The sequence below is a fragment of the Engraulis encrasicolus genome, chromosome 6 (genome assembly GCF_034702125.1).
Source record: "Engraulis encrasicolus isolate BLACKSEA-1 chromosome 6, IST_EnEncr_1.0, whole genome shotgun sequence".
Lineage (NCBI taxonomy): Eukaryota > Metazoa > Chordata > Actinopteri > Clupeiformes > Engraulidae > Engraulis > Engraulis encrasicolus.
This window is the reverse complement of record NC_085862.1, coordinates 3,831,824-3,852,435: the sequence shown is the minus strand read 5'-3', so window position 1 is coordinate 3,852,435 and position 20,612 is coordinate 3,831,824. Positions and strand designations below refer to the sequence as shown.

The following is a 20,612-nucleotide window of genomic DNA, read 5'->3' as shown; positions in this document are numbered from 1 at the left end:
AAGGTAACATTAGTGAATGGGCAGCATGAATTCTGGAAATGAACAACTAAAAATCTCACACAGTGTCCCTTTAAATGGTTCAGTTTTACCATTATTCTGTTCTTCCAGCCATTCTCTTCGTCTGGCGATGTTACTTCTAGTTACGAGTTAGCAATTCAATCTCGACTCTAAAACATTGAATCTTATGGGTCCAGCTAGCAGCAAAGTGAGCAGTGTGTCAACATCTGGCGCGAAATAGTTTCTGATCTCTGCGCGTGCATAGGAACAGTCAATGCACATTTGATAAATATTGGGTTTTTTTGTAATTGCAAACATTCAAATTTCACTCGTACCACCGAAGAGATTCTACGAACTGATGATAAATGAGGCACCTGGATTCAGAAGCTACAATCCAGTGCCACATATTCCAAAAATGACCTGGTTCTACCCGTCCAACTTCCCTATTCACCTTATACTCCATGGTTGCGTTTTATACCCATTACTATTAGGCTAGAAATTGCTAATGCTAAATCATTCAAAAGAGCAATGGGCAGCCCTCGCAGATCAGAAATTCTGAGAGCATGACAAACCTTGAAAGGGTCAGAGTTAATGTGCATGGCAATGAGGTGGGTTTGGACTGGTAAAAATCAGGTCATTTGGAATATACATGTATGGCGCTGAGTTGTCGCTTCTGAATGTCAAAGTTACCCACCACTCCTGCACCCCTCCCCCCCCCCCCCCCCCCCCCCAGGAACCATCAAGTCTGAAGTTTTTCTTTTGTTTCAAGTAATGTAAAAAGTCTGATCCTTTACTTGACATGTCAAAATATGTCAGATAAAGAATAAAACTTTAACTTTATGTCTGAAACAAACGAAAAACTGAAGACATGATTTGACAGACATAATAATGAACATTATACAGTGCATCGCCCCCTCCACAGAGACAGGAACTAGCTGTGCATGAGGTACTGGTGGAAGTAGATGCCGAACAGGCTGCTGATGACCTGGCAGGCCGCAACCCACCAGGTGAGGAAGGCGAAGAAGCCGCGGAAGAAGAGCGGCGTGAGGAGGGCGCGCAGGCCGTGGAAGACCTCGAAGACGTGCGCCACCGTGGCCTGCACCTCCACCTCTAGGTCCTCCTCCTCCTCCTCGCCGCCGCCCCCCTCCAGGCCCACGATGGAGGGCGAGGGGGCGGCCGTGGGGAGGACAGGCGCCGGGGTCACGCCCGGTAGCTCTTCTACGAAACCCCACGAGAAGTCACCTGGGATGGGAGGGGAAACAGAAAAACGTCACGTGGGGAAAGTAGTCGTTTGAATTCAGGGGTGCATTTCTGGAAAGCAGAGTTGTTAGCAGTTAGCAACTTAGGTAGTTGCCAATGGGAAATTGCATTGCAACCAACAAAGTAGCTAACATAGTTAGCAACTACACTTTCCAGAAATGTGCCCCAGATCTATCAGAATGAGGCTGTGGTCATGATGGCCATGGCAAGAAGATAAAATGGTGACCATCACTGATGTTGCAGATTAATAGAAAATAAAATGGACCATTTCTGAAAACAAACCATTTACGTAGGTCTGTTTTTTAATTTGAAAAGAGCTTGCAGTAACATATTTCTTTTCATTTCAATAGTAACACCCCAAGGGTGCACACCCGTGTACTAACAATCTATCTTGATTTGAAATTTGAATGTGATTTACTGGTTGATGCATAACATGTCTTTTATCATAACATGTCATGACATTAAAGTGTTTTTATCTTAGAAGAGTGCCTTGGCGTCCTGCCCCTTTTTTTTTGACATAACATGTCCACTTTGAGCCAAGTGGGTACAAGATATTCCCAGATGTCTGTTATACCCCATGTCCAATGAATTTAACTAAGGCACCTCAGTTCCATACACGAAGGCCTAATTCACACCAAAGTGGTGAAGCGTCGCGGGACGGAAGCGACTTTTACCGGCCGTGGTGAAAATACATGGAAACATATCAGTCCTTCCACACCAACCGGCGGCAGTCGGGCAGTTGTGGCGCGGGAGCCGGCTCCGCTCCGTGCTGCATTTGGAAAATAGAACTCGAGCGGATTTTGGACGCCAGCGACCGGTGGTCTCCCACTCAAATGATTGGCAAAGTAGCAGCACACTCGGCGTGCACGGTCAGTCCTGTTCAAAATCCTCCCATAGCCAAAGTGACGCCGTTTGTGTGAAAGGCAGAGTTGAACACACCGGCCGAGACTAAACTGAAAGACCTCAGTCGTCTCGCTTCCGTTCCGCGGCGCCTTGGTGTGAATTCGGCTTAAAAAGATGCAGAACTTGTATTTCTGTTAAAACCATGACTCACCCAGCATCTTCAGTGAAAGAGTTGAGAAGAGAATCAGTATGATGGGGACCAGGTACTGCAGAGTGACCACCGTCAAGTAGCAGAATATCCTGGTAACCTGCGAGAGAGCACATGGAGAAACTTGTCACTTACCACTCATGTTCAGACCCTCTGTAGCCCCTTACCAGACACCACCACTGGGACGTTGTAATAGTCACTGAAAAAAACTGAACTACAATAGTAATACACCACTATAACAGTGCACAGGGCCTTTAGTAATGCATTACGATTTGGTCATTGCCATTCTGGTAACAGCCTTCCTCAGAGTTGCACACTGAGGAAGGCACACGCCGAAACGCGTCTGTGCACAAAAATAAAGAAGGAAAAAAATGTATGCAAGGTGCGCCCCCCTTTTCTTTCTTTGATTCTATTTATTTGGGACAGCAGCCTTAAAAGTTGTCAAGAAACCTGATTGAAGCCTGCTACCTACTTGATTTACATTCTAGTAACAGCCAATGTATAAGCACTGGTGTCACTTTTACCTCTACACACTTTACTTGGTAATCTGATGCTACTACTACTACTACTACTGAGTGTTGTACTCCAAAACAAGGGTGTATTTCTCAAAACCAAAGTTGCTTACTACAATAGCTACTTTGTTGTTTTCAATGCATTTTCCCATTGGCAACTACCAAAGTTAACAGCTAACAAGCTAACAACTTCTCTTTTGAGAAATGCACCCCAGGTGTGTTGCCTTTTAGACAATGACAATAAATTCTTCAATCTTGAATCTTGGATCTGGCCTTCCTCTGGATGTCGATGGCTGCGATGCGTCCCATTCTGGTAACAGCTAATTTATAAGCACTGGTCTCACTTTTACCTCTATGCACTTTACTTAATCTGTAATCTGCTGCTACTTCTACATACTACTGACTGCTGTACTCCAAAACAATTTCGTTGCCTTTTAGACAATGACGATAAACTCTTGAATCTCGAGTCTCACCTTCCTCTGGATGTCGATGGCTGCAATGCGTCCCGCCTCCCTCTTCATCTGCTCCACCCACTTGGGCGCCAGGTTGAGGTAGGCCTGCAGGTGGTAGCGGGTGAGGAGCAGACGCAGCACACACAAACACACCACCACCCACAGACGCACCGAGTTGAACATCGAGCTGGGGATCCTGCACAAGCAGACGGGGAGAGATGAGAAATGAACACAACTGGGGAGCTTGCAACAACAGAGGCAAGGCAAGTTTATTTGAACTGTATTTGTGCATGAAATGCGCTATACAATGTGCATCGCAAAATAAAAAAAGGTACATTAAATAAAACAAGAATATAGAAAGAAAACATTTAATATAAGAATCAAATAAAAACATTAAAAGGAGATATGTAAGAATTTGAATAAAAATAAAATGACAGAAGTATGAGATGAGAAATTATAAGAACTGGGGATCTTGCACCAACAGAGGAAGAATGTGCGAAATGAGATGTAACAAGTCGCTTCATGTACCAACTGACCATGCACAACGAGAGAACAAGCAGACGGGGAGATTGAGAATTTTTTTTCAAAATCACACTTTTGTCACACCTCTGTGGGTAGGTGCGTAGGGTATTATCCCAGTAGGGTTGTCATTCAAGTGTAAAGAAATCCTGCACACTGTCCATTCCACCAACAAACGTTTAGGACCTTCTTCAGGTAAAGTTACAGAAAAAAAATTCAAACACAAACTTTTGAAAATTTTAGTTGACTACCTTGGACCAATCATTAGTGGAATGGACAGTGTGCGGGATTTCTTTATATTTGAATGACAACACGGATAGGAAAATTAACAGAACTGGGGATCTTGCACTTACAGAGGCAAGGCAAGTTTATTTCTGTGTGTAGAGTGGAGTTAGGGTTATGGGCTTACAGTGTGACTGTGGTCTTTCCCATTGGAGCGTTGGCCAGGAAGTCTCTGGCGATTGGCTTAACCCACAACACGATGATCAGCAGAGGGGAGAGGAAGCCCATGTGCAGGAGGGCTCTAGTCAAGACACAGACACACACAGACACACACAGACACACAGACACACACAGACACACACACACACACACACACACACACAGAAACACACACACACACAGACACACACAGAAACACACACAGAAACACACACAGAAACACACACACACACACACACACACACACACACACACACACACACACACACACACACACACACACACACACACACACACACACACACACACACACACACACACACACTAACAATGACATCCTATCTACAGCAATGCTTCCCATCACTAGGCATACTTAAGTTTTGTTTAAGTCGTATACGTTTGTATAAGTTCTGTAAACGGTTCTCTCTACTGTATGGACCCCTACAATGTATGAATATACTAATCTGCTTATCCACCTCATATACAGTATATCACGAAAGTGAATACACCCCTCACAGTTTTGCAGATTTTTGAGTATATCTTTTCATAGGAAAGCATTACAGAAATTTCACTTTGACACAATGATTAGTGACCTTTTAACAACATATTTAACCAGTTAAATTTCTTGTTCACTCAGAAAAAAACAAAATACAGCCATTAATGTTTGAACATGTACTCACAAAAGTGAGTACACCCCAGATTAAAATCCGGTAGAGAAGGGGCTATGTTGGCTCGAATCGTCTCGAAATGAAAAGGGATGACAAGGGAGGTCATCAGTGTGCGTTTCAACCTTTCTTTGCATTGAACTTTTACATTTTGAGTCTGCATCTGGCTTAAATAGATTGGTGTGAGATTTGAATGCAATCCTATGGAGAATATCATGATCTGCTTCAGTAGTCACAGTGCATGTTGACATGCATGTTTCTTTTAGGTGTATTTCAGATTGCCAATGTTGACAGCATTCATGCATCCCCAAACCATGTCAGTCCCACTACCATGCTTGGCCTATGAGAGGATACACCTTTTTTGTAAAACTCACTTGTTTACCACCACACATGCTTGACACCAGATATGTGGACTCGAGTCCAGTGACTTGGACTCGAGTCTGACTCGAGTCAGCGGTGTGAAGACTTGCGACTTGAAATTTCAAGATCAGAAAGGACTTGTGACTCGACTCGACTTGCACGCCTTTGACTCGGGACTCGACTTGGACTTGACAGTTGTAACTTTCAATGACTTGGCTTGACTTGCCATGTTGGGTCTAAATAAAAGTCCAAGTCCAACTAGGGATGCACGATGTATCGGCCAGATGTATCGGTATCGGCCGATATCGGCCGATATTCAACACATCGGACATCGGTCTGATGTGTAAAACTGGGCCGATGTTAACGCCGATGTTTTTTTTTTATATGTTACGGTTCTAAAAGAATGGACTTGACAATGACTTTCACTGTTTGTCTTCTATTTTGTCTCTATTTTTTTATCTAATTATCACAGGGAGTTAAAAAGTGTTTTTGGAAATAAGACGACATTCAAAAATTCTGTTTGTTTGCATCATTGTCATCTCTTTTTTTTTTTTAAAAGAAAGAAAAACATCGGTATCGGTTAATATCGGTCATCGGCCAAAACCGCAATATCATAATCGGATATCGGTATCGGCCGAAATTTTTGACATCGTGCATCCCTAAGTCCAACCCTTGTTTTCAGAATGCAACAGCCCGCCCACATTCTTTGTTTGAATCACGTCATTGTCCTAAGCGATGCTATGCCATTGGCGGCCGACGCAGCTGGCTTGGACGCTGCGACCAGCGGCAAAAACACCATTTTTTAGTGAGTCTCCAGAACAAACATAGCCTACATTTTAAACCATCGCGGAAGTGAATTTATCTCCCTCTCAGCCACAACTCATTTTGCATTCTTAATAGGGTAGGCTATGGAAGTTTGCACTGTGATCAACAAATATTTTCTATCAATGTTGTAGGAAGTGTGTGTGGTGGGGCGCTGTGATGTGCAACACGCGTCTGTAGGCTACACACGTGAAGCTCTCGCTCTCTCGCCCCTCGCTTACGACAGAAATTCAGTGAGAACCAAGCTGTCTAAATATTTTAGCTAAATTGTGATGGACATTGATTGTTGAACATTAGGCTATTTAAGCAGTTGAAATAAAAAAGCACACACTGCTGACATAACCGAACCACAGGACTTAATCTATTGTTGTTTTATAAAAGAGTACGCCTATCCGTTTTGCTTTCCCTGTCCTTTATGAATGCGCTTGCCTTCAGCCCCCGAAGGCTGTTACAGTATGTTCCGCTCCCACACACTATGCTTGCGAGTCAGTCACTTCAAAGTGAAATGCAGCCTTGCGAATAATTTCCACCATCGCGGACAAAACGTTATGATGAATATGTGGCGAGGTAAACGTTACGAATATGGCCTGCTTTTAAGTTTCCCCCAACCCAGGATGTGTCCGTAGGCTATATGGCTTGATATCCCAGGGCTATTTCACGACCACAACTCCACGCGCTGAAAATGCATGTTAAGCTCGCGCTTAGTCTAGAAAGATAACCTCGCTCTCGGTAACATTTTTTGCATTGACCAGCCACCATCGGTTGAGTATTGGAATCAATACAAAAAGACACGTTTATACATGTCTTAGTCTTCCAGCATGCAATCGAAAATAGGCGAGCAGAGAACACTTGGTCTTGCATCCATCAAAAGAGCTCCACCGGTTGCCTACTTTAGATGCTGGGTGAATGGTTCCAAAGGGAAATAATTTAGCCTATTCATGACAGTCTTGCAAAGAGACAAGACAAACGAACAAAATTGTCAAATAATTGGTCAAGGCGCGAGATACTGCATGGCTATTGGAAAAACTTTGAAGAAACTAAGCGCAAGCAACACTGCTTCCCGCGAAGCTTGCGCATGGCTATAAACAAGCTATGCGCCCCGAACCTCACTGCTTGTTGTTCGATGACTTGAATCGAAACATTTCTAAGGACATCAGGGCTATCTTTGGAATACCGCCTCAGCCAGCTGAAAGCAGAGTAGCAGTGTCCCATGTGTCAAATGGTAAGATAATACCATGTTCCTTGAAAGTTTTAAAACTCAGCCTTGACACACTATCATGCCAGCCACATCAGTTTAAACGCAATCTTTAATGCAGCCTATCGTGAAGTTTAAATGTAATGTGAGATAGAGGTTGCAAGCTACTGCTGAGCAGCGCAAGATAGGAACGGGTCGGCTCCCGTGGATAAAAAGCATCCCTCTCGCGTGCTGCTCCCAGCCCAATCCTTGCGCGCGCGAACCTTGTATCTCGTGGTGTCGACACCGCTTTATCTTATGTTTCTCACAGTTCGAACTACATGCTTCGTTTGGTATTTTGGGGGAGTTTGGAGTCGCAATTACCGCTGCTTGGAAATGACACGTTAGAGCTACACGACGCCAGCACTGGAGAACTGGGATGTAACCCTGTTTTCCAAATTAACAAAAATTAGGAAACATAGAAGCAGAACTTTGTTTGGCTACAATCTATGACCTGGACGGTGAACTTAATCTTTTTGAAGAGACATGAACAGCATACAAGTGCCTTTGAGGGGGAGGAGAGGGCGATTGGGGAGAACAGGGAGACCAGAGCATGGCGCGAGGCGCATATTCATTCGGGAAAAATGAGAGCGAAATGTTGGATAGGGCATTACACACCTTCCTTCTTCCTACACTGTAGAAGCGCAGAACAAGGTTGCCTCGTTGCCATAACTGACATTCTGCAGCGCTAACGCCATGTTTAATTGACAGCGTGCTGGCGAATAGTCTAGTAGCCTAATATAATTAACAAGACGTGGATTAATGACTGTGCAAACAAAGTTCTAGTTAACTTGGACTGTGACGCAGTAAAAATGGTTGGTGATGGGCCATTGCGGCATTGCGACAATGCCGATATCAGCTTCAACAATAGTAGAGTAGAGTAGAGTAGAGTAGTAGAGTAACTTTATTGATCCCCAGAGGGAAATTCAGGAAATTCATCATTACTTTACCAGGAATTTAATCCAACTAACTAGGCCTACTTTGTCCTCATTTCTTAGCCCATATGGACAAGTGTCTACTAGGCTAAATACTGTTGGCACGTAGCCTACAGCAGACTATAGCCTAGTACTGCACCATGCATGTGCGTGCTCATTGGTGGGTTCACAGTTATGACACTGTCAATGCTCAGCTTTGGTTCACAGATAATGGGATGAAGTGAACATCATGGACCAGCTGAGACAGGGCTGTCTGCTGAGCTGTGCTGTTAACTCATCATCCTGTCTCACATGTGTAGCCCCACCCCCCATACACACACACACACACACACACACACACACACACACACCACACACACACACACCACACACACACACAACACACACACACACACACACACACACACACACACACACACACACACACACACACACACACACACACACACACACACACACACACACGGCTTAATTTAAAAAAAAATAAATTGATTACCCCTACTGTATGTCATATCTTGATGAGAATGGTGAGCTTAATATGGTACCTTAGGGAAAATGGCGTCTTTTAAAGCCAAACCAAAATGTTTACATTAGTCGAGTGTTACACTACAGTAAAGAGAGGGGGGAGGGTGGGTAGCACCTGTAAGACATGAATAGGCTACTACTTTCACCCTTGGCCTTTGTGGGTAAATTCAAACATAGTACGCTGAAAGTACACTGAAAGTGTCCGCGTTTTCAGGTCGGAAGTGTAATATGCCCCCCTAATGTCTTGACAAAACCTTCCAGCCAAAGCTGTCAGCGGCCCTGCCTGTGCTCCTAGTGAAAAAGTTAACCATAGTCCTGTCCTTAGCGTTATGATGCTAGTCTGTATAACTTACAACCTTGACTAGATATGACCGGCCCACCACCAAGACCAGGGTGGAGTAGTGGAATAGGTTTACGCCATCAGATGATGGAACGGACACACACACATACGCACACATTCTTGCAAACAGGACTATTTGCCCACTGGACAGTAAATATTTGGCATATGGTTGCTCCTTTCTTTAAGTACAAATTCACATGAAATGTATTTTTATGTGAAAAAAAATATGAAATTAAATGTCATTTTAAATACACAGCACAAGCAGTAGTTTGGTTTAGACTGATTTCTCTGCAACTGTTTTAGTAATTGTCATCTTTTTACTCAGGTCTCATTATTATACTAATGAATTTATGATCGAAATTGTGATTGCAAATAGAAAATCCCTTGTGACTTGTTAAGGACTTGAAAAAAAATGAGACTTGGACTTGGACTTGACTTGGCTGGGGTATGACTTGGACTTGGACTTGACTTGGTCAGATGTGTCTTGACTTGTGACTTGACTCGGACTTGAGTGGAAAGACTCGAGACTTACTTGTGACTTGCACATTAGTGACTTGGTCACACCTCTGCTTGACACCATCTAAGGCAAATTTGTTCATCTTGGTCTCAAGAGAGATGAACAGACCAAGGATATGGATCACTGGAACCATGTCGTGTGATCTGAAGAGACCAAGATAAACAAATTTGCTTTAGATGGTGTCAAGCATGTGTGGTGGTAAACAAGTGAGTTTTACAAAAAAGGTGTATCCTCTCATAAGCCAAGCATGGTAGTGGGACTGACATGGTTTGGGGATGCATGAATGCTGTCAGCAGGGCTCTAAATTAACACACGCCAACCCGCCAAACACAGGTGAAAATTCATTTTGGCTTGTAGAAAAAAATACCTACCCGCCAAATTGGCTAGTAGCGCCCGAGTACAGTAACTTATGAATGGTAAACCGCTGCTCTGATGAACGTTATACGGCGAGATTTCCTACATTACCCATGGACACTAGCGTCACGAGGTAGCCTCCCACCGTGGGCTTTCCAGTGCATCGAGCGTCAACTCCATGCTGTTGCGCGCGCCAGGATTGAAAACATTTCAGACGACCAGCCTTCTGTCAGCTAAGCTGCCCTCACACTATTCTCACAGGCAGCTCTCCTCCTATGCTCTCGTCGCTTTCGCTACAACCTTTTTAACGTCACTACTGCTATTATTACTATATGAACCTTGCTGTAACAGGCTGCATTTTTTAAGCAGCGAGTCCCTGACCGTTTCAATAACAGAACTTACGCAGATTATGCATAGCGCTACTTCTGTTGTGTAGACGTTTTGTGCGAGTGATGAGAATGTGGCGGGGGTTAGAGCAAGGTTCTGTGTGTTGGTGAATGCTAGTAGTAATTGTAAATAGTGACGTTAAAAATGAGTGGTTGTGGAAACGAAATAGCGACCAGGGCAGAGGAGGAGAGCCGACTGTCAGAGTAGTGTGACCGTAGCTGTCAGTTCAGTTGTCTTCTGAAATGTTTAGAGTCCTGGCGCAACTAAGTTGGAAAGCCCACACCATCGAAAAGAAAAAAAAAGCAACCAACGACGAAGCTGTGGAAGTAACAAAGGAAGCGAAGATTCCCGAGATATTATTTACTTTTAATTAAACTAGGCTTCTTGTCATTTTGTTGCGCATGGTAGAGAAGAGCTCCCCCTCTCTCGCTGTGTGCTTGGTTACTGTAGGCCTATGTTAAAGGTCTGTTATGTGAGTGGCTTGTGTGATGTGATTCAGCTGCTTTCAGAGGAATTGAACAAAAACTAATCAAATTAATTAGGCCTAAGTAACGAAAGTAAAAAAATAAAGCAGAAGTTAAAAAATAATGAAAAAATATATAGCCTATAATATGCTTATTATGTAGGCATATAGTAGCCTATGCAGGCCTATAGTGTATGTGTTGTAGAAACAGTTGGACAAAATGACCATTTAATTAGGAAAAAAAAACTAGCCTAATGCATAGGCCTAGTTTATTTTGACGAGATAAAAAAAATGGCTAGTTGAACTTCTGTTTGGCTGGTAAGAAAAAATGTCCACTAGCCAAATTGGCTGGTGGTGGAAAAAGTTAATTTAGAGCCCTGGCTGTCAGCATTGGCAATCTTAAATACACCTAAAAGAAACATGTCAACATGCACTGTGACTACTGAAGCAGATCATGATATTCTCCATAGGATTGCATTACAAAATCTCACACCAATCTATTTAAGCCAGATGCAGACTCAAAATGTAAAAGTTAAATGCAAAGAAAGGTTGAAACGCACACTGATGACCTCCCTTGTCATCCCTTTTCATTTCGTTTCATTTCGAGACGATTCGAGCCAACATAGCCCCTTCTCTATCGGATTTTAATCTGGGGTGTACTCACTTTTGTGAGTACATGTTCAAACACTAATGGCTGTATTTTGTTTTTTTTCTGAGTGAACAAGAAATTTAAGCGGTTAAATATGTTGTTAAAAGGTCACTAATCATTGTGTCAAAGTGAAATTTCTGTAATGCTTTCCTATGAAAAGATATACTCAAAATTCTGCAAAACTGTGAGGGGTGTATTCACTTTCGTGATATACTGTAAGAACTACTGCATGTTGTAAGCAACTTTGGTTAAAACTTGAGTAATTTGACTTCAGTGTCTATGCAATAGTACAATATCCAACAAAACAATCCAACACAATGCCATAGGTCCATGACCAACAGAACACAAGTTTGCCACCTAAAATACTACGTAACTGAAATGTGATTTTGTTTAACTAGTAGCTGTTGATACACAACACTCTCCCATGTTGGTGCGTCTCAATTTGAATAAATTTTCAATCTTACTTGACGACGGGCCGGTCCTTGTTCATCTCCACGGCGTCCAGGTGTGTCTGGGCCAATCGGAGGCCAGGGAAGGCCAGCAGAGCTCCGATGAAGCCACAGACGGCGGCCAGGCCAAACTTCGACGCCAGCCTGGTCACGGGCACTCTAAGAGGAGCACCACCACAAACATTATGGGATTAGAATTTATTTATTGTTTATTTGACAGGGAAAGTGCACAATATACAATTGAGCCAGATTATAGCCACAAGGCTAATTTTCATCTGTAGTCCCTGGACAGGAATTGGCAAAATGTTGTGTTCCTTCCTACTGTCATAATAGCCTGGTGTTATCAGACCACATTAATTAATAACCACAAATATGGGATTAGAAGTTTGGCAATATTTTGGGCAACACTTTACTTAACGCCGGCGCCATACGTTGACATAACAGTGTCATAATAGTGTCATGACCGAGTCATAATAGTATCATAACAGTGTCATAACAGTGTCATAATAGTGTCATGACCGAGTCATGAACATAATGCTAAGGTCATAAATGTTTCATGACCATGAAAAGTTGACATTGTTAGGCCTGTCATAACCGAATTTCACTTAAAGACAAAATCATACAATGTTTATGACATTGACAATGTTTATGACACATTCATGACTGCATTATGACAATGTTGAGACACCGTTATGTCATACGTAGGACACCGGTGTCAAGTAAAGTCTTACCATATTTTGTGTTGCCACTGTCCTAAAAGCCTGGTTTTACCAACCAGACCACATTCATTACTTTGGAATTCATTTTTGATCTGGATCCCTGATGCCGTGGAGCACTTGGGTGGGAGGAGTGAGCTCAGCTCTGGTTTGAAATGAGTGGTGACCAATCGCTGACAGTTGACGCTCATGACGCATGTTATTCATGCGCCCAGCCTGGAGGACGACTAAACCCTCCCCAGAGAAGTGTAATGGGACCAACAAGATAAACACCATTTTTGTATTTCACTACTTGCCATAATTGCTTGTTTGCAATTCTGTAAGACATGAACTGTAAACCAAAGACTTAAGACTTGGTTAACTTACGTCCACTCATAGCCATTTGCTCTCGCGAAGACTTCCACACTGTCATAGAGACTCTGAAAACCTAAAACATAAAGAAGTAACGATGAGGAGTCTATAAATATATGCAGTCCACTTTTAAAGCTTTAAGTTCAATATGCTAAGTTGCTGTGTAACAATTCAAAAGAAACAAAAACATGTTGTTCATTCTAATTACAAATAGGGTGGGAGTAGTTAACCAGTGCTCTGCTCTCCCCCATCCTCCTCCATGACTGAGGTACCCTGAGCATAGAACCATCCCGCCGCACTGCTCCCTTTCGGGTGCCATTGAGGGCTGCCCTCTTGCACAGGTGAGGCATAAATGCAATTTCATTGTGTGCAGTATTTACTTCTGTGCTTAGGAGTGCTGTGTCACAATGACAATGGGAGTTGGAGTTTCCCACTTGGGCTTTACGCTTCATTCTTACTTTCACCAGCACTTACAAGCAGTGCATGGAACTTTCTTGGCATATACTACAAAGCTGGTTCAGGAGTAAACCAGGTTAAGTTAAAGATGTCCTCTCATCGTTATTTCATTAATACTGCTGTGTTCCCCATTGTTATTGAATGCGTTATGCGTTGGTCCTGTTTAAAAAAACTTTCTGGTTGCTTTGTTTCAAGCCGTTTTTGCAAGCTAGTAAGGTGGCTTGTGGACAAACGAGAGGGTTTTCCGGGTTACTCGTGGATATCTGTCTCTGATTGGATCTCTCCTCCTGCTCTGCAGAGAGATTCTGAAGGTTATCGACTCGCCACTTCTCCGGGTGGTACTGCACTATAGGGGCGTCAACGGAGGCGTTGGCAAACTGAAGCCTTGCATGCGAGTTTAACTTGGGGTGACCGTCCGTTTTTCAAAAGGAGCGAGTAAAACTGTTTTTTATTGGATGTTGGCCTTTAAGAGGTCAATCATCTAATAGAAGAGCCTGTAGTCCTAATTGTCTAAGAAATTTAACTTAACCTGATTTACTCCTGAATCAGCTTTGTAGTGTAGGCCCCTGCGTGTACTGTAGGTTGTTTAAGCAATAAGCCACGAGAGGCCGTGGGTTATGCTCTATTGATAACGGGCAAGGGGAGTGGTGCACGAGTGCCGTAAACGTCCACTTGCCCGTTATCAATTGAGCATAACCCACGGACTCAAGTGGCTTATTGCTTATCTAACACTGTTACACAATCGCTGACCAAATTTCTTTAAAAACGTTTTAATAACAATTAATTTGATCCGTTGGGGTTGAGGAAGTGATTGTGGTTACAAAAACTCAACAAGGAGGCGATAAACACAGCAGGAATAAAATATCTTTGCACTCACACTGATACCCCAACTACAGATGGTGCAAAGATGCGCTCTTCTTGCAGACTCCCTACCCCAACTGCAACATATTCTCATTACCGACGTAGATGCGCTTGGTCTAACTTGGACGCGCATAGAATCTTCAGGTCGAAGCGGTGTAGGTTTACGCTCGATTGACCACAGCTATTATATGATGATATATATATATATATATATGATGAAAGTGACAATAAAAGCTGACTTGACTTGAGCTATCAGCCAATCAGAATCGAGAACCGGACCGCCCAGTGTTAGATTTTGATTTTACTGAGGCTCATTACCTGGTTCCAGGCCGAACTCCAGGAAGTCCTCCCTGACAACCAGCACCAGCATGGCGACCAGTAGGGACAGGAAGCCGAACGCCAGGCACACGGAGCTCTCGCCTCCCTCCTCCGTACCGAAGTAGTGGCTCATCAGAGTATGGAGACACCTCCTGGTCAGCTGAGGAGTCAAGGAAGGCAAACGGGAATAGACAGACAGACAGACACATAGTGTGCATTCCAATATGCTACCTTGCGTCCTCCACTTGTGCTTGTGGCCTCACATTTTGCTGATGCCCTGCCTCCGTGGAGAAACAATTAAGTTTCCCCGCTGTCAGCCTAGCCACAACAATTTTTGGGGAACTATTCTTCATTCACCATCCAGTTTGCAAATGGGAAAATGAATTTACAATTGAGCTTTTGCGAGACATAATGCTGTGGTCAGTGATGTCATCATGACGTATTACTTCCTGATACGAGGCCACAAGCACAAGTGGAGGACACAAGGTCACATATTGGAACGCAGTCACAGGCCTGAGCAGGTATGGAAAAGAATAGATCATCATAAATATCTAGAGAAGTCATAGTGTATGAGAGAGTGCGCTCAAGTTCTGGAGAAAAATAAATAATAATGGGAGCGCGAAAAAGCTACAAACTTAGAGAAGAGAAAAATCCGCTTTCACAAGCTGAGTCTCATTATTTATTAATCAATTACCACTATTACATTACACTACATTGCACTTAGCTGACGCTTTTTCATTTATTCAAAGCGACTTACAGTTATTACTTTTCAGGGTATTGGTTACAGTCCCTGGAGCAATGTGGGGTTAGATGCCTTGCTCAAGAGCACTTCAGCCATGGATGGAGATGTAGGGAGAGGTCAGGGGGGATTCGAACCCGCAACCCCTAGATTGAAAGTCCAACTCTCTCACCACTATGTCCACAAGCACACACGTTTTGGCTGTTAAGCCATGATGGCATAGCTGAGGTACCCTTGAACAAGTCACCTCACCCTACACTAACCCAGGGACTGTAACCAATACCCTGTATCTAAAATAACTGTAAGCTACTTTGGATGAAAAGCATCAGGTAAGTGCAATGTAATGTAATGTAATATTCAGTTACATTCCAACACTGGAAGACATAGAGAGGATGCAACGTCTTCCTTGTCACTTAGCATTTCCAGAACTGAGACATAATCCATGATGCGATGTACACAGACTAGGGCTGGGCGGTATACCGTTAAAAAAACCTGATAACAATTTTCACCTACACAAGGTTCACTTTTTGATGAGAAGGATTTTTTTTTTTTAATTCCAAAAAAGTTATTAAAATAGAAATGGAGATGAATTAAAATTCAGGATTTTATCTAATTTTTAAATTTAATTTCAGCCTTTTCTTCAGAGATGTGGGGGAAAATCACGCTTGCGAAAAAAAATCGAACAGAGAACCATGATATTCATTTTCGTCAAGAAAACCATGATACGCATTTTTTTCCAGAACCGCCCAGCCCTAACACAGGCTGTCAAACGTGAATCGTTGGAAAAGGATACAGGCAGAAGAACACCGTCAGCACGCACCAGATGGCTCCGATGTTGACCTCCGTGCTGGCGTCCATAACAAAGTAGTATCCCTCCGTGAATAGAAAAATGCCCGTTGCATAGACAGCGAAATCAATAAGCCACTGGTACTCCACAAAGAAGCGCAGCACTGTAGGGGAGGCAGAATAAACACAGCATGCGACAATGATGGAACGATCAGCAGTATACTGTATACCAGGGGGCCTCAAGCTTTCTGGGTCTGAGGGCTACTGAGGGCTACTGAGGGCTACTCAAGGGCTACCAAGGGCTACTAAGAGCTCCCCGAGGGCTACTTGTTTGTTCAAAATCCTCTACTGATGTCTTGATATCATTCCCAAATCACACTACTAATTTGCTTATATGTTATAAAGAAAAATTTGAGGATACAGCTGAGAGGGGGAGATGCTTAGTTGCCATTGAGGGGCATTAGTTCATTTACTTTTTTTAATACAAAGGAGGGCGTTGGCAGGTTTATGGTGAGGTCAAGGGGGCGTTGGGAGGCTTGTGATAAGGCCAAGGGGGCGTGTGTTCAAAAAAGGTTGAGAACCACTGACCTAGAGCAGTGTTTCCCAACCAGGGGTACGTGTACCACAAGGGGTACGTGAGCACACTGCAGGGGGTACTTGGAAAAATTAAACAAACATATGGAGTACAGTCACATTGGGATATGGAACATGAGTGAGGGGGTACTCGTGGTATGACAGAAAGGCTTTAGGGGGTACGCAAGACAAAGAAGGTTGAGAACCACTGACCTAGGGCATCCATGACACCGACGGGCGTGCTCTCCAGATGCAGGTCTATGTCCCGGGGCACCGTCAGAGGCTTTGGCTCTCCTCTGTTGCCATTCTGTCTCCTGGAAAACACAACAGTGATAGTAGCATTGTGAAAGAATAATAAATATAACGTAAGCAATTGCAATGTGCAATATTTACAACTAGCTGGTAGCTAGTTTTTCAGTACAGTCATTGAAGTAACAGGCCTGAAGCAGCAGCAACGTGTGTGTGTGTGTGTGTGTGTGTATGGGTGTGTGTGTGTGTGTGTGTGTGTGTGTGTGTGTATGGGTGTGTGTGTTTGCGCGCATGTGTGTGCTTTTGAGTGTTTACACTTGAAAAGTGGAAAAGATGTGCTCACTCACACTGTCTTCCACACACCGCAACTCACACTCAGTTTCTTCTTTTTCCTTTTTCTTTTCTTTATAAGACATCTCCCATGTAGCAAATCATGAATTCAAGTAGTGAAAGACAGCACTCGTCTTCAGCCTTTTTCAAAGCCCTTCGTCAGCGAGTAATGATGAGGCAATCACCATTACACCGTCTCGCCATGCTGGGGAAGGGTTTTGAGCCAGAAATGCTTGTGTACGTGGGGGGCGTTGTGGCGCAGCGCGCTAAGCCCCCCACACTTGGGCTTGCATGCCTATGGGGACCCCGGTTCGAGTCCGGCCAGGGTCATTTCCCAACCCTAACCCATCTCTCTCCACACTCACTTCCTGTCGCATCTTCACTATCCTATCCAAAAAAGGCCCAAAAAAGCCCATTAAAATATCGGAGAAAAAAAAGGAAATGTGTACGAACAAAAAAGTAAAATCCTGAGAAGTGCAGTCCTTCTCTTCTCCAATTCACAACAGGCAACAACACGCCATCTGAACAAAACAAATCAAGCCTACTGTAAAGCAAAGTGCAGTAACTACGTGTAACGGAGGCTAACTAGCACAGAGTTGGCGTGGAACGTTGGTAAACCTCCCTCCGATAGCCTCATACAGTCTCGTGCCGTTGGGCCGAGAGACTAGTCTCTTGGCCCAGCGGTATCGTACTGTGTCTCCCATTGCCGAACCGTTGTAGTTGACGAGGTCGCACGTTCGATCCCTGAGGGGGGTGAACAGGTGCAAGATGACCTCCGTCACAGTGGTGCCGTGACCCGGATGGGAGTGAGGTTTAAGGGGGAGAGTGTAACGGAGGCTAACTAGCACAGAGTTGGCGTGGAACGTTGGTAAACCTCCCTCCGATAGCCTCATACAGTCTCGTGCCGTTGGGCCGAGAGACTAGTCTCTTGGCCCAGCGGTATCGTACTGTGTCTCCCATTGCCGAACCGTTGTAGTTGACGAGGTCGCACGTTCGATCCCCGAGGGGGGTGAACAGGTGCAAGATGACCTCCGTCACAGTGGTGCCGTGACCCGGATGGGAGTGAGGTTTACGGGGGAGAGTGTAACGGAGGCTAACTAGCACAGAGTTGGCGTGGAACGTTGGTAAACCTCCCTCCGATAGCCTCATACAGTCTCGTGCCGTTGGGCCGAGAGACTAGTCTCTTGGCCCAGCGGTATCGTACTGTGTCTCCCATTGCCGAACCGTTGTAGTTGACGAGGTCGCACGTTCAATCCCCGAGGGGGGTGAACAGGTACAAGATGACCTCCGTCACATACGCCAACATTGAAATTGAGAAAAATGCCTTCAAAGCCTTGGTATTGGGTTGGATATTGTAGTTACTACAAATTTGCCATAGCAACAATATCTCTAAAACAGGACACATTTGGACCATAAAGCTTTATCACAAGGGGTGTAATAAGCACCATTTTCAGTCTAAACGCAATTTTGGCAAAATATGTAGTTGCTGCACTTTGCCGCCCTTGTAGGGCTGTGTACTGTACCGAGCCCTACTGCAACATGTGTCAGTGTCAGCGACAGTAACAACAACAGTGGCAGATGTCTTTTGACAACAGTTCCCACGCACCTGTCTTTTTTGCTGGGTTTGGTCATCTGTTTTCCAGACAAGGCACAAAGCTCTTCTTCAGAAGGGTGCTTGAAGCGAAACAGGCTGAAAACATAAACAACAAACTTTGAATGGTGGAATACACCCAAAAGTAGATCATAGACCAATTGCTTAATTCATCCCAGAGGTAGTAATGGGTCTAACTAACAGAATAAGCTTCATCACATATCCAAAGTTAACAGAATAAAGGTGACACGTCTTAGCAGGTTTACAACAACATTCAGGTTATCTAAGCCTGAGTAATAACAACTCGCTTCGTATTGTATGCCCATCATCAAGCAATTCTGTGGAACACAATCATGATCCCCACATCACTAGTTTTTAAGACACTATTTACCTGCCACTGCACAGAATCCAGCGTGCAACGGAGAGGTGCGGAGCCAACCTTTGCATCAAGCTGGCAGCCAGCAAGCTGACCACCAGCTGAACTCCCATTATGGCCTATAGAGGAGAAACACAGCATGACATACAATTAGGCTACCCTGCATAATGTATAATAATTGGGTCAGCCATGGCTCAGTGGTTAGAACGCTGATATTAACATCAGAGGGTTGCAGGTTCAAATCCCACCCTCACCAGCACCTTCATCCATGGCTGTAGTGCCCTTGAGCACCTAATCCCACATTGCTCCAGGACCTGTAACCCTGTACCTTAGTAACTGCAGGTCGCTTTGGATTAAAACAAATCTTCAGCTAAGTGTAATGTAATGTGGAAGTAGCCTACAAAACAGACCATTTGTTGCAGCTGATTACAACTATCTCAAAGACTATGAAATGAATGGAGAGACAAAGGGACATGGTTGTGCGTTTTCATGCAGTTGTCAGCATCTACGTCTTGGGTAGGTACACGTGTCCTTACAAAAGTCTTCAAATAGCAATGCGGGGGGCACAACAACTGTGCCAGTCATTCAATATCTGAAGAAGCGAAACGCTATCCTTGAGAGACGGCTAACTGGCTAGCTGAGAAGCTGGGGGGCAAATGGAAATCAATGGCAAATGAATAGCATGCTAGGTTGTAGCAACAGTAGCTTACAGACCTGCAGAAGTAACGCGGGGCGCTTACAAGCTGAGACAGACAAATACCACAACAACAGCCATGTGATGACGCATTGTTACGAGGGAAAATATCATGTGTAAAATGTTCAGAGATCTGCTTTATACATAGCATGTTGCCAGTGAGATGCTAGCCAGCTAGGCTAGCTATCTCTCCAAAAGTCTTTACAACACCATGTGTCAAAAACGGCTAAATACAACTCATTAACAGCCGGTCCGTATGCTTTTCAACGTGGATGGGAACAACATGTCAAATAAAAAAGTTTGCTTACCATTCTGGTGTGGAGGTTGTATCAATTGGACACGTCTCCCATTCACAAAGTTCTCGGCAAAGGAGTCCTAAACAGCTGAGGCCAGTGACATGTGGAGACCCTACGCGTCCATGCAAGGGGTGTGCTTACCACATATGGACTTGAAAATCTATTGGACGAGATGCAACATTTAGCGCCCTCATTGGCTGTTGAAATTACCGATTGTATTTTTGTTAAAGGGTCGTGTTTTTATCATCACCTGTCATCTAACATTATTTTTTCTGTGACTTACAGCGAAAATAACTTGAACAGCACCATACTGTGCGCCATGGTAATAGGCCAGGTAGGTAGTA

General features: G+C 44.0%; 1 protein-coding gene across 1 annotated transcript; it reads right to left on the bottom strand.

Annotated features, from left to right (window-relative positions):
- Positions 1-732: 732 nt before the first annotated feature.
- Positions 733-20,369, bottom strand: tmem161a (transmembrane protein 161A). Its single transcript, XM_063200004.1, has 12 exons — positions 20,281-20,369; positions 19,294-19,397; positions 18,918-19,001; positions 16,946-17,046; positions 16,167-16,323; positions 14,635-14,786; positions 13,015-13,075; positions 11,948-12,091; positions 4,201-4,314; positions 3,294-3,468; positions 2,312-2,408; positions 733-1,239 (listed from the first exon to the last, which is right to left on the bottom strand). Exons 1-12 carry the CDS (start codon positions 20,281-20,283, stop codon positions 929-931), a joined length of 1,503 nt encoding a protein of 500 aa, XP_063056074.1. The 5' UTR covers positions 20,284-20,369; the 3' UTR covers positions 733-928.
- Between the last annotated feature and the right edge of the window lie 243 nt (positions 20,370-20,612).

What these genes read in the sequence shown, in the direction of transcription:
- tmem161a (XM_063200004.1), bottom strand. An exon ending in GGAGTTCGGCCTGGAACCAG is followed by an intron (nt 13,076 to 14,634) that starts GTAATGAGCCTC and finishes TTTATGTTTTAG; the next exon opens with GTTTTCAGAGTCTCTATGAC. An exon ending in AAGGACCGGCCCGTCGTCAA is followed by an intron (nt 4,315 to 11,947) that starts GTAAGATTGAAA and finishes TGTCTTGACTAG; the next exon opens with AGCCCTCCTGCACATGGGCT.